A 13,642-nucleotide genomic window follows, 5' to 3' on the forward strand; every position below is an offset into this window, starting at 1 on the left:
TATTAAAAAGCAGAGACATTACTTTGCCAACAAAGGTCTGTCTAGTTAAGGCTATGGTTTTTCCAGTGGTCATGTATGGATGTGAGAGTTGGACTATAAAGAAAGCTGAGCGCCAAAGAATTGGTGTCTTCGAACTGTGGTGTTGAAGACTCTTGAGAGTCCCTTGGACTGCAAGGACATCTAACCAGTCCATCCTAAAGGAGATCAATCCTGGGTGTTTATTGGAAGGACTGATGGTGAAACTGAAACTCCAATACTTTGGCCACCTGATGCGAAGAGCTGACTCATTGGAAAAGACCCTCATACTGGGAAACATTGAGGGCAGGAGAAGAAGGGGACGACAGAGGATGAGATGTTTGGATGGCATCACTGACTCAATGGGCATGGGTTTTGGTGAACTCCAGGAGTTGGTGATGGACAGGGAGGCCTGGTGTGCTGCGGTTCATGGGATCACAAAGAGTTGGACATGACTGAACTGAACTGAATACATATATTCATTCTTTTTTAGATTCTTTTCTCATATAGGTTATCACTGAATGTTGAGTAGATTTCCCTGTGATAAACTTTTATAGTGCTCTACTTTTTAAGGTGTACCTTGTTAAATTACCAATTAGGTGAACTCCAGACTTAAATATTTTTAATAAGGTTGAATCCTGACAAAAGTGGAAAGGAAGCTATCTCATGTTTAGAATGAGATATTCTAAACATGAAGGAGGAAATAAACCATGGTTCCCTAAAGGTTCCTGTTGTGCTGGTTAACAAACTGTGAACCAAACCTCACCATTCACTCTTCAGTGGAGTTAGCTATGACTCTCAGTTAGGATTGAATTGAAGTATACCCAGCCCCAGAGCTTATGTGATTGTGAAAAGATTCGAGGCAGCCAAATAAGGGATGAAGAATGTGATTAATATATACCAAGCAAAGTGCTTGTTTAGAAAAGCTTAGTCTTACGCTTTGTACCTGTGTGTATGCTCATGTTAGTCGCTCAGTAATGTTTGATTCTTTGCAATTTCATGGACCGTAGACTGCCAGCCTCCTCTTTCCATGGAATTATCCAGGCAAGAATAATGGAGTGGGGTGTCATTTCCTTTTCCAGGGGACCTTCCTAATGCAGGGATCGAACCTGGGTCTTCTTCATTGCAGGAAGATTCTTTACCATCTGAGACACCAGGGAAGCCCTATCTCAGCACAATATTGGGCTAATGGAATTTCTCCTCCAGGTGTATTTTGTCATTCTCTGCAAATGGAAGAATTTTTCTGTAATGTGAAAAATTGCCATTTTCTCTCAAGTGAAAGATTTCATGTAAGGATTTTTTTATTTGTCTATGTGGATTCATAGACTTTGGATATAATTTTACAAATGGGAAATATATAAAAATCATGATTCTCCTTATTTGTGGGGCATCAGGACTTGGGTCACTTGCTTCTGGGTCAATATGCTTCTTTCTATATACCCATTAGTGTCTCTCTTACACAGTGTGACAGAGATGTAGAAGCACTGGCCATGGTGATATGTTCCATCAGATGGGCCTGAAATCCAATCAGATGGGGGGAATTGTGTGTGTAGCTTGAAATGAGTTTTTTTGAATTCCTGGGAGTGTAGGAGAAAGAAATGAGTTTGGCTTCAAGGAAGGGATTTATTGTGTGTTTATTGTACACTAGAATCTTTTTTTTTTCTTCTTCAAATATTAACTTTTTGATTAGATACTATTTTCATCTTCTACCAACTTCTATAAATGCTTGAGATGGCTGGCAATAAAAGGTTCACAAATGTATATACATATAAAAGTATAAGTGCTCAGTCATGTCCAACTCTTTGTGACCCCATGGACTCTAGCCTGCCAAGTTCCTCTCTCCATGGGATTTTCCAGGCAAGAATACTTAACTGGGTTGCCGTTTCTTCCTCCAGAGGAATTTCCTGACCCAGGGACCAAACCCAGGTGTCCTGCATAGCAGTCAGATTCTTTGCTGACCGAGCCACCAGGGAAGCCTCCTGAGGAGAACCAGATTTTTCAAATGGATGAATGTTGTTCATCAAATAATGCAAGTCTGCTAAAAAACAGTAGTTTGGATTTTTTATAATTGACATTTTAGTAGTCTTTTTTTTTTTTTTTTTTTTTTTTTTTGGCAAACAACAATGACAAGCCAAGGGACTTAAAGGCTAGACATAGAAGGAGCTGGAAGGACCCCTTCCCATGAACATGAAGGTTGTAGCATGGTGGGATGCACAGTCAAGCCACTTTGACTGTAAAAAATGTTTTCTGTAGGTCTAATAGGAGGGAGGTCAGACAGCCCTAGTTTTCTCCACTCATGATTAGAATTTATTCCTTCAGAATTTCATCCTCTTGAGTTTTCTTTTGATACCACAGCAGAGACAGGGAGAAACAGGAAAAGCACATGGGTCTCCATCCAGATCATGCAGTTTGGTTCTCAAGGGCTCCTGGCCACAGAGTCACAGTTCTGGTTGTTTGTTCCTCCCGCCTGCAGCTGTGGCTCTGGGATTCCCTGAGCACAAACTGCTCCTCTCTTTCTCTAGGATAAGCAATAACTTCCTGGGAAACTTTAGGACAACCACTTACCTGCCAACCTCATATTTCTTATCTGTAAAGAGCAACCAGTGTTAACTCAGACAAGCATCTCAATTTTCTCATCCCAGCTCCCTTTTGGTCAAAATTTTGATCAATTTGGATTACTACCTGAAAATCATTCATGCCATTCTTTCTATTTGTTAAACAAGCCTGTAAAATCAATCATAATTCTTAGAATTGTCTCAAAATATTCAGGTATTCTTCCTGTGTTTTTCCAGCACCCTGTGCCCTGTGCAGATCACCATGGGTTTGTATCCACCTGAGATCATAAACTTCAGAGGCCTTGGCCCAGACTGGGTGAATCTGCAAGTCCCTACCACCCCAGTCCACTTTCATAGCAGGCAGACACTAAATGTTGATTGTATTCTTATTGCCTGATACTGTCTACCAGGGTACCATACTTTTCCTGATAAAGATGGATGCTTAAATCAGCATCAACCAGTGATTTTGTTTTCTATTCTACCTGCTGTCTTTTTAAACCAAAATCATTTCCCAAGAGAAAATCATCTCACAGGATAATGTGATGATTAAGAGAATGTTCATGGAACTCAGCACAGGGCCTTACACACAGTACACACATAGTAAATGGAATCTGGTGTTGTTATAATCATTAACCTTTGGAATAGGCATTTTATTTATTTATTTATTTTAATTTAATTTTATTTTTAAACTTTACATAACTGTATTAGATTTGCCAAATATCAAAATGAATCCGCCACAGGTATACATGTGTTCCCCATCATGAACCCTCTTCCCTCCTCCCTCCCCATTCCATCCCTCTGGGTCGTCCCGGTGCACCAGCCCCAAGCTTCCAGTATCGTGCATCGAACCTGGACTGGCAACTCATTTCATACATGATATTTTACATGTTTCAATGCCATTCTCCCAAATCTTCCCACCCTCTCCCTCTCCCACAGAGTCCATAAGACTGTTCTATACATCAGTGTCTCTTTTGCTGTCTTGTACACAGGGTTATTGTTACCATCTTTCTAAATTCCATATACATGCGTTAGTATACTGTATTGGTGTTTTTCTTTCTGGCTTACTTAACTCTGTATAATAGGCTCCACTTTCATCCACCTCATTAGGACTGATTCAAATGTATTCTTTTTAATGGCTGAATAATACTCCATTGTGTATATGTACCACAGCTTTCTTATCCATTCATCTGCTGATGGACATCTAGGTTGCTTCCATGTCCTGGCTATTATAAACAGTGCTGCGATGAACATTGGGGTACTCGTGTCTCTTTCCCTTCTGGTTTTCTCAGTGTGTATGCCCAGCAGTGGGATTGCTGGATCATAAGGCATGTCTATTTCCAGTTTTTTAAGGAATCTCCACACTGTTCTCCATAGTGGCTGTACTAGTTTCCATTCCCACCAACAGTGTAAGAGGGTTCCCTTTTCTCCACACCCTCTCCAGCATTTATTACTTGTAGACTTTGGATTGCAGCCATTCTGACTGGTGTGAAATGGTACCTCATAGTGGTTTTGATTTGCATTTCTCTGATAATGAGTGATGTTGAGCATCTTTTCATGTGTTTGTTAGCCATCTGTATGTCTTCTTTGGAGAAATGTCTGTTTAGTTCTTTGGCCCATTTTTTGATTGGGTCATTTATTTTTCTGGCGTTGAGCTGTAGGAGTTGCTTGTATATTCTCGAGATTAGTTGTTTGTCAGTTGCTTCATTTGCTATTATCTTCTCCCATTCTGAAGGCCATCTTTTCACCTTGCTAATAGTTTCCTTTGATGTGCAGAAGCTTTTAAGGTTAATTAGGTCCCATTTGTTTATTTTTGCTTTTATTTCCAATATTCTGGGAGGTGGGTCATAGAGGATCCTGCTGTGATGTATGTCAGAGAGTGTTTTGCCTATGTTCTCCTCTAGGAGTTTTATAGTTTCTGGTCATACATTTAGATCTTTAATACATTTTGAGTTTATTTTTGTGTATGGTGTTAGAAAGTGTTCTAGTTTCATTCTTTTACAAGTGGTTGACCAGAGTTCCCAGCACCACTTGTTAAAGAGATTGTCTTTAATCCATTGTATATTCTTGCCTCCTTTGTCGAAGATAAGGTGTCCATATGTGCGTGGATTTATCTCTGGGCTTTCTATTTTGTTCCATTGATCTATATTTCTGTCTTTGTGCCAGTACCATACTGTCTTGATAACTGTGGCTTTGTAGTAGAGCCTGAAGTCAGGTAGGTTGATTCCTCCAGTTCCATTCTTCTTTCTCAAGATCGCTTTGGCTATTCGAGGTTTTTTGTTTTTCCATACAAATTGTGAAATTATTTGTTCTAGCTCTGTGAAGAATGCTGTTGGTAGCTTGATAGGGATTGCATTGAATCTATAAATTGCTTTGGGTAGTATACTCATTTTCACTACATTGATTCTTCCAATCCATGAACATGGTATATTTCTCCATCTGTTAGTGTCCTCTTTGATTTCTTTCACCAGTGTTTTATAGTTTTCTATATATAGGTCTTTAGATTCTTTAGGTAGATATATTCCTAAGTATTTTATTCTTTCCGTTGCAATGGTGAATGGAATTGTTTCCTTAATTTCTCTTTCTGTTTTCTCATTATTAGTGTATAGGAATGCAAGGGATTTCTGTGTGTTGATTTTATATCCTGCAACTTTACTATAGTCATTGATTAGTTCTAGTAATTTTCTGGTGGAGTCTTTAGGGTTTTCTATGTAGAGGATCATGTCATCTGCAAACAGTGAGAGCTTTACTTCTTCTTTTCCAATTTGGATTCCTTTTATTTCTTTTTCTGTTCTGATTGCTGTGGCCAAAACTTCCAAAACTATGTTGAATAGTAATGGTGAAAGTGGGCACCCTTGTCTTGTTCCTGACTTTAGAGGAAATGCTTTCAATTTTTCACCATTGAGGATAATGTTTGCTGTGGGTTTGTCATATATAGCTTTGATTATGTTGAGGTATGTTCCTTCTATTCCTGCTTTCTGGAGAGTTTTTATCATAAATGGATGTTGAATTTTGTCAAAGGCTTTCTCTGCATCTATTGAGATAATCATATGGTTTTTATTTTTCAATTTGTTAATGTGGTGTATTACATTGATTGATTTGCGGATATTGAAGAATCCTTGCATCCCTGGGATAAAGCCCACTTGGTCATGGTGTATGATCTTTTTAATGTGTTGTTGGATTCTGATTGCTAGAATTTTGTTAAGGATTTTTGCATCTATGTTCATCAGTGATATTGGCCTGTAGTTTTCTTTTTTTGTGGTATCTTTGTCAGGTTTTGGTATTAGGGTGATGGTGGCCTCATAGAATGAGTTTGGAAGTTTACCTTGCTCTGCAATTTTCTGGAAGAGTTTGAGCAGGATAGGTGTTAGCTCTTCTCTAAATTTTTGGTAGAATTCAGCTGTGAAGCCGTCTGGACCTGGGCTTTTGTTTGCTGGAAGATTTTTGATTACAGTTTCAATTTCCGTGCTTGTGATGGGTCTGTTAAGATTTTCTATTTCTTCCTGATCGAGTTTTGGAAAGTTGTACTTTTCTAAGAATTTGTCCATTTCTTCCTCGTTGTCCATTTTATTGGCATATAATTTTTGATAGTAGTCTCTTATGATCCTTTGTATTTCTGTGTCGTCTGTTGTGATCTCTCCATTTTCATTTCTAATTTTATTGATTTGATTTTTCTCCCTTTGTTTCTTGATGAGTCTGGCTAATGGTTTGTCAATTTTATTTATCCTTTCAAAGAACCAGCTTTTGGTTTTGTTGATTTTTGCTATGGTCTCTTTTGTTTCTTTTGCATTTATTTCTGCTCTAAGTTTTAAGATTTCTTTCCTTCTACTAACCCTGGGGTTCTTCATTTCTTCCTTTTCTAGTTGCTTTAGGTGTAGAGTTAGGTTATTTATTTGACTTTTTTCTTGTTTCTTGAGGTGTGCCTGTTTTGCTATGAACTTTCCCCTTAGGACTGCTTTTACCGTGTCCCACAGGTTTTGGGTTGTTGTGTTTTCATTTTCATTCGTTTCTATGCACATTTTGATTTCTTTTTGATTTCTTCTGTGATTTGTTGGTTATTCAGCAGCGTGTTGTTCAGCCTCCATATGTTGGATTTTTTAATAGTTTTTCTCCTGTAATTGAGATCTAATCTTACTGCATTGTGGTCAGAAAAGATGCTTGGAATGATTTCCATTTTTTTGAATTTACCAAGGCTAGCTTTATGGCCCAGGATGTGATCTATCCTGGAGAAGGTTCCATGTGCGCTTGAGAAGAAGGTGAAATTCATTGTTTTGGGATGAAATGTCCTATAGATATCAATTAGGTCTAACTGGTCTATTGTATCGTTTAAAGTTTGTGTTTCCTTGTTAATTTTCTGTTTAGTTGATCTATCCATAGGTGTGAGTGGGGTATTAAAGTCTCCCACTATTATTGTGTTATTGTTAATTTCTTCTTTCATACTTGTTAGCATTTGGCTTACATACTGCAGTGCTCCCGTGTTGGGTGCATATATAATTGTTATATCTTCTTCTTGGATTGACCCTTTGATCATTATGTAGTGACCATCTTTGTCTCTTTTCACAGTCTTTGTTTTAAAGTCTATTTTATCTGATATGAGTATTGCTACTCCTGCTTTCTTTTGGTCCCTATTCGCATGGAAAACCTTTTTCCAGCCCTTCACTTTCAGTCTGTATGTGTCCCCTGTTTTGAGGTGGGTCTCTTGTAGACAACATATGCAGGGGTCTTGTTTTTGTATCCATTCAGCCAGTCTTTGTCTTTTGGTTGGGGCATTCAACCCATTTACGTTTAAGGTAATTACTGATAAGTATGACCCCGTTGCCATTTACTTTATTGTTTTGGGTTCGAATTTATACACTGTTTTTGTGTTTCCTGTCTAGAGAATATCCTTTAGTATTTGTTGGAGAGCTGGTTTGGTGGTGCAGAATTCTCTCAGCTTTTGCTTGTCTGAAAAGCTTTTGATTTCTCCTTCATACTTGAATGAGATCCTTGCTGGGTACAATAATCTGGGCTGTAGGTTATTTTCTTTCATCATTTTAAGTATGTCTTGCCATTCCCTCCTGGCTTGAAGAGTTTCTATTGAAAGATCAGCTGTTATCCTTATGGGAATTCCCTTGTGTGTTATTTGTTGTTTTTCCCTTGCTGCTTTTAATATTTGTTCTTTGTGTTTGATCTTTGTTAATTTGATTAATATGTGTCTTGGGGTGTTTTGCCTTGGGTTTATCCTGTTTGGGACTCTCTGGGTTTCTTGGACTTGGGTGATTATTTCCTTCCCCATTTTAGGGAAGTTTTCAACTATTATCTCCTCAAGTATTTTCTCATGGTCTTTCTTTTTGTCTTCTTATTCTGGGACCCCTATGATTCGCATGTTGTAGCGTTTAATATTGTCCTGGAGGTCTCTGAGATTGTCCTCATTTCTTTTAATTTGTTTTTCTTTTATCCTCTCTGATTCATTTATTTCTACCATTCTATCTTCTAATTCACTAATCCTATCTTCTGCCTCTGTTATTCTACTATTTGTTGCCTCCAGAGTGTTTTTAATTTCACTTATTGCATTATTCATTATATATTGACTCTTTTTTATTTCTTCTAAGTCCTTGTTAAACCTTTCTTGCATCTTCTCAATCCTTGCCTCCAGGCTATTTATCTGTGATTCAATTTTAATTTCAAGATCTTGGATCAATTTCACTATCATTATTCGGAATTCTTTGTCAGGTAGATTCCCTATCTCTTCCTCTTTTGTTTGGTTTGGTGGGCATTTATCCTGTTCCTTTATCTGCTGACTATTCCTCTGTCTCTTCATCTTGTTTAAATTGCTGAGTTTGGGGTGTCCTTTCTGTATTCTGGCAGTTTGTGGAGTTCTCTTTATTGTGGCGTTTCCTCACTGTGTGTGGGTTTGTACAGGTGGCTTGTCAAGGTTTCCTGGTTAGGGAAGCTTGTGTCGATGTTCTGGTGGATGGAGCTGTATTTCTTCTCTCTGGAGTGTAATGAAATGTCCAGTAATGAGTTATGAGATGTCTATGGTTTTGGGGTGACTTTGGGCAGCCTGTGTCTTGAAGCTCAGGGCTGTGTTCCTTTGTTGCTGGAGAATTTGCTTGTTATGTCTTTCCCTGGAACTTGTTGGCCCTTGTGTGGTGCTTGGTTTCAGTGTCGGTATGGAGGCGTTTGATGAGCTCCTGTCAATTAATGTTCCTTGGAGTCAGGAGTTCCCTGGAGTCAGGGATTGGACTTAAGCCTCCTACTTCCAGTTATCAGTCTTAATTTTACAGTAGTTTCAAAACTTCTCCTACTATACAGCACCACTCATAAAACATCTACGTTTAAGATGAAAAGTTTCTCTACTGTGAGGGTCACTAAGAGAGGTTCACAGCGTTACATGGAGAAGAGAAGAGGGAGGAGGGAGTTAGAGGTGACCCAAATGAGATGAGGTGGAATCAATAGTGGAGAGAGTGGGCTAGCCAGTAGTCACTTCCTTGTGTGCACTCCACAACTGGACCACTCAGAGATGTTCACGGAGTTATACAGGGAAGAGAAGAAGGAGGCAGGAGACAGAGGTGGCCAGAAGGATAAAAGGGGGAAATGAAAAGGGGGGAGACAGATCCAGCCAGTAATCAGTTCCTTAAATGTTCTCTACCGTCTGGAACACACAGAAATTCACAGAGTTGGGTAGAGTAGAGAGGGGTTAGGGAGGAGATACAGGTGACCTGGTGGAGAAAATGGAGAGTCCAAAGGGAGAGAGAGCAGTCAAGCCAGTAATCTCGTACACTAGTGAAAAATGGGTCCTGAAGATTGGGTTCTTAAAGGTACAAAATTGGTAACAAATACATAAAAACAAAAATTAGAAATCTAGAGTAGAGTTTGGAATTTCAAAAATGCGATGTTAATGAAAAGGAGAAGGAAAAGAAAGAGAGAAAAAATGAACAAAGAAAAACAAACAAGTTCGTGAAAGTAATAAAGAAACTACAGGTACAAAATTGATAACTAATACCAAACAGCAAAAATTAAAAATCTAGAGTAGAGTTTGGAATTTCAAAAATACAACGTTAAAAAAAAAAAAAAAAAAGAAGAAGAAGAAAAATAAAGAGAGAAAACAAACAAACCAACAAAAACAATGTCGCAAAAATTATAAAGAAAATACAGGTACAAAATTGATATCAAATACCAAAAAGCATAAATTAAAAATCTTGAGTAGAGCTTGGAATTGCAGATATATGATGTTATATAAAATAAGAAGAGAAAGAAACAGAGGAAAAAAAAAAGTCACAGCAATTATGAAAAAAACTATAGGTACAAAATTGATAACATATATCAAAAGGCTAAAATTAAAAATCTAGAGTAGAGTTTGGAATTTCAAAAATACAATGTTAAAGAAAAGAAGAAAAAGAAAAAAGAAAAAAAAAAAAAAACCACGGTCAAAAAATTATAAAATATATATATTAAGTTTGCTGAAGAAGAAAAAAAAATAGGGTCTTTTTTTTTTTTTTTTGCAAAGTAATAGTTATAAAAGTGAAAATTAAAGGACAATAGAGGACTTAAAAAATTTTTTTTTTAATTAAAAAAAAAAGAAAGAAAGAAAGATTGATCGTAAAAATAGTAAAAATATATCTAGGTCTTTCTCTGGTTTTGTTGTGAGTATTGTGGGTTCAGTTCATTTTTGGCAGTTCCTTAGTCCGACTTATATTTCTCAAGATCTATAGGCCCCTTCCTATGTAGTCCGTAGTAACCACAGGGTTTTAATCTATGGCCTGTAGCTTCCAAGGCGTTTCCCTCTGTTATAGCTTCTTCTGTTTGCTGGTCTCTTCAGTGTCTGGTTCCCGCCCTGACACAAAGGGGATGGTTGAGGACACTATTTTTTTTTTTTTTTTTTAATTTAGGCTCACTTGTTCAGCCGCGCTGTGGGGAGGGAGGGAGGGATGCTGCAAACAAATAACACTGGCGTGCGCTTGCAGTGCCTCAGCCACACTGGGTCTGCCCCCGCTCACGGCGCGTGTAGCCTCCCTGCCCACACTGCTTGGGCTCTAGGTTGTTCCGCCGGGAACAATCCGAGGCCGGCCCTGGACTGAGCTCCCAGGTCCAAGCCGCTCAGGTTCAGGCACTCGGGTAGTCCTCAGAGGCGCAGACTCGGTTGGGCCTGCGTTTTGTGCTCTTCCCAGATCCGAGCAGCTCAGGTGATGTGTTTGGCGGGCGCCAATGCTGCGACTTATCGCCTCCCCGCCACTTGGTTATCTGGGTGTAAAACCGGCGCACCTTCTCAGGCAGATGTTGACCGTCCAGACTCCCAAGAAGTTTTAGTTAGCAAAGAAGCCTGCTTACAGTTTTATAGATAGTGTCTCTCTGGGGCTGCGATTGCCCCCTTCCGGCTCTGGCTGCCTGTCACCGGAGGGGGAAGGTCTGCAGCCGGCTATCTCTGTTCAGTCCTTTGTTCTGTGCGCGGGCCTGGCGGTGTCTTAGGTTAGGGCTGGCTTTTCGCGTGGTAGATATCCCACAGTCTGGTTTGCTAGCCCAAATTATTTCGCTCAGATAGCGCTCAGGACATTCGGGCAGGATTCTTACTCTAAGGGACACAGCCCGCGCCGCACTTCCCTGCCCAGCCCCCGCTTGCTAATGCCCTGTGCAGGCGTCTGCGCTGCTTCTCCGCTGGGGGAGTTACCGTAGGGCTCATAATCCGCGATTTTTAATTGTTTATTTTTTTTTTCCCCTCCCTTTTATGTTGCCCTCTGTGCTTCCAAAGCTCGGCACAGATTCGGCAGTGAGAGGGTTTCCTGGTGTTTGGAAACTTCTCTCTTTTTAAGACTCCCTTCCCGGGACGGAACTCCGTCCCTCCCTCTTTTGTCTCTTTTTTTGTCTTTTATATTTTTTCCTACCTCCTTTCGAAGAGTTGGGCTGCTTTTCTGGGTGCCTGATGTCCTCTGCCGGCATTCAGAAGTTGTTTTGTGGAATTTACTCGACGTTTAAATGCTCTTTTGATGAATTTGTGGGGGAGAAAGTGTTCTCCCCGTCCTACTCCTCCGCCATAAAAATATGGAACCTAGAATAGGCATTTTAAATACTTAATATAATGATAGAAAGATGACTGTGTGTTAGGGGCAAACTTAAATATATCGTAATGGCTCAGGATATGACATAATGACGTGACATAATGGCTCAGATATGCAGATGACACCACCCTTATGGCAGAAAGTGAAGAGGAACTAAAAAGCCTCTTGATGAAAGTGAAGTAGGAGAGTGAAAAAGTTGGCTTAAAGTTCAACATTCAGAAAACTAAAATCATGGCATCTGGTCCCATCACTTCATGGGAAATATTTGGGAAACAGTGGAAACAGTGTCAGACTTTATTTCTGGGGCCTCCAAAATCACTGCAGATGGTGATTGCAGCCATGAAATTAAAAGATGCTTACTGCTTGGTATGACGGACCTAGACAGCATATTTAAAAGCAGAGACATTACTTTGCCAACAAAGGTCCATCTAGTCAAGGCTATGGTTTTCCCAGTGGTCATGTATGGATGTGAGAGCTGGACTGTGAAGAAAGCTGAGTGCCAAAGAATTGATGCTTTTGAACTGTGGTGTTGGAGAAGACTCTTGAGAGTCCCTTGGACTGCAAGGATATCTAACAAGTCCATCCTAAAGGAGGTCAGTCCTGGGTGTTCATTGGAAGGTCTGATGTTGAAGCTGAAACTCCAATACTTTGGCCACCTCATGCGAAGGGTTGACTCATTGAAAAAGACCCTAATGCTGGGAAGGATTGGGGGCAAGAGGAGAAGGGGATGACAGAGGATGAGATAGATGACTGGATGGCATCACAGACTCGATGGACATGGGTGTGTGTAGACTGGGAGTTGGTGATGGACAGGGAGGCCTGGCATGCTACATTTCATGGGGTCACAAAGAGTTGGACACGACTGAAATGTACTGAACTGAATGGCTCATGACATGGGCTTCCCAGCTCCATGACTTAGGCTTTGCAGTCTCCATCAAGTTGCTTTTCTTCTCCCTTTACCTCACTGTCTCCATTTGTAAAATTAGATAATACTGTTACACTGAATTTGTAATTAACCATTTCTTTATTCCTACATGTATAGCTGAGGCATGTGGATTCCTCATCCGCAATACATGCTCACTTATCTCTCTAATGACACCTGCTGATTCATGATAGTTTGAGATGTAACTCCTACTCTCTGAACCTCAAATATTTTCATCTGTTAAAAGTAGCTGCTGCTGCTGCTGCTAAGTTGCTTCACTTGTGTCTGACTCTGTGCGACCCCAGAGACGGCAGCCCACCAGGCTCCCCCATCCCTGGGATTCCCCAGGCAAGAACACTGGAGTGGGTTGCCATTTCCTTCTCCAACGCATGAAAATGAAGTCGCTCGGTCGTGTCCGACTCGTAGGGACCCCATGGACTGCAGCCCACCAGGCTCCTCCGTCCATGGGACTTTCCAGGCAAGAGTACTGGAGTGGGGTGCCATTGCCTTCTCCTAGCAATGCCTTAAAAAAAGGTAATATTGCCTGCCTCATAGGGCAACTGAGTGTATCACAGGAGCTGATACCTAGAAAGTTCTTATCAGAGTGTTTGGTGCATGCAATAAACATCATGAGGACCACCTATAATTCTATTTCTTTGGAAGGGAAAGCATTCCCTGCTGTTTCAACAAGTTTCAAGAAAAGGAGTTTAATCCTAACAAATCAATGAAGTTTATCTTTGAAAAGTATCCTTGACACAAAGGCTTCTGTATTTTTGCTATTTCAGACATTTCTCCTTGTGATTGGTGTGGTGGGCGTGATGGTGGCTGCAGTTCCTTGGATTGCTATACCTGTGATTCCCCTTGGCATCATTTTCTTTGTTCTTCGGCGATATTTCTTAGAGACGTCACGAGATGTGAAACGCCTGGAATGTACAAGTGAGTACCAGGGCTCTCATGTTGGGAGGGCAGTGCAGGCTGACGTTCATTTATACCGCAATTAACCAGACCCCTGAAACTCTACAGACTGTCTTGTGGAATTTCTCACTGCTAACATTAGGTGATTGAAAGTTATGGCCCCTGAGAGTAGATTTGGCCCTTAAGGCAAATGGAGCTGGTGG

At 40.2% G+C, this 13,642-nt stretch overlaps 1 protein-coding gene across 2 annotated transcripts in view; it reads left to right on the forward strand.

The window, feature by feature from the left end:
- LOC102392665 (ATP-binding cassette sub-family C member 4) overlaps positions 1-13,642 on the forward strand; it is a 428,577-nt gene that overhangs the window by 345,207 nt on the left and 69,728 nt on the right. The window contains exon 21 of one of the 2 annotated variants that reach the window (XM_045162434.1): positions 13,310-13,460. The exons of the other annotated variant lie outside the window; for it this stretch is intronic. Within the exon in view, the coding sequence (XP_045018369.1) occupies positions 13,310-13,460 (151 nt within the window). The remainder of the gene's footprint in view (positions 1-13,309; positions 13,461-13,642) is intronic. 2 annotated transcript variants of the gene reach the window in all.

Source organism: Bubalus bubalis, chromosome 13 (genome assembly GCF_019923935.1).
Source record: "Bubalus bubalis isolate 160015118507 breed Murrah chromosome 13, NDDB_SH_1, whole genome shotgun sequence".
Lineage (NCBI taxonomy): Eukaryota > Metazoa > Chordata > Mammalia > Artiodactyla > Bovidae > Bubalus > Bubalus bubalis.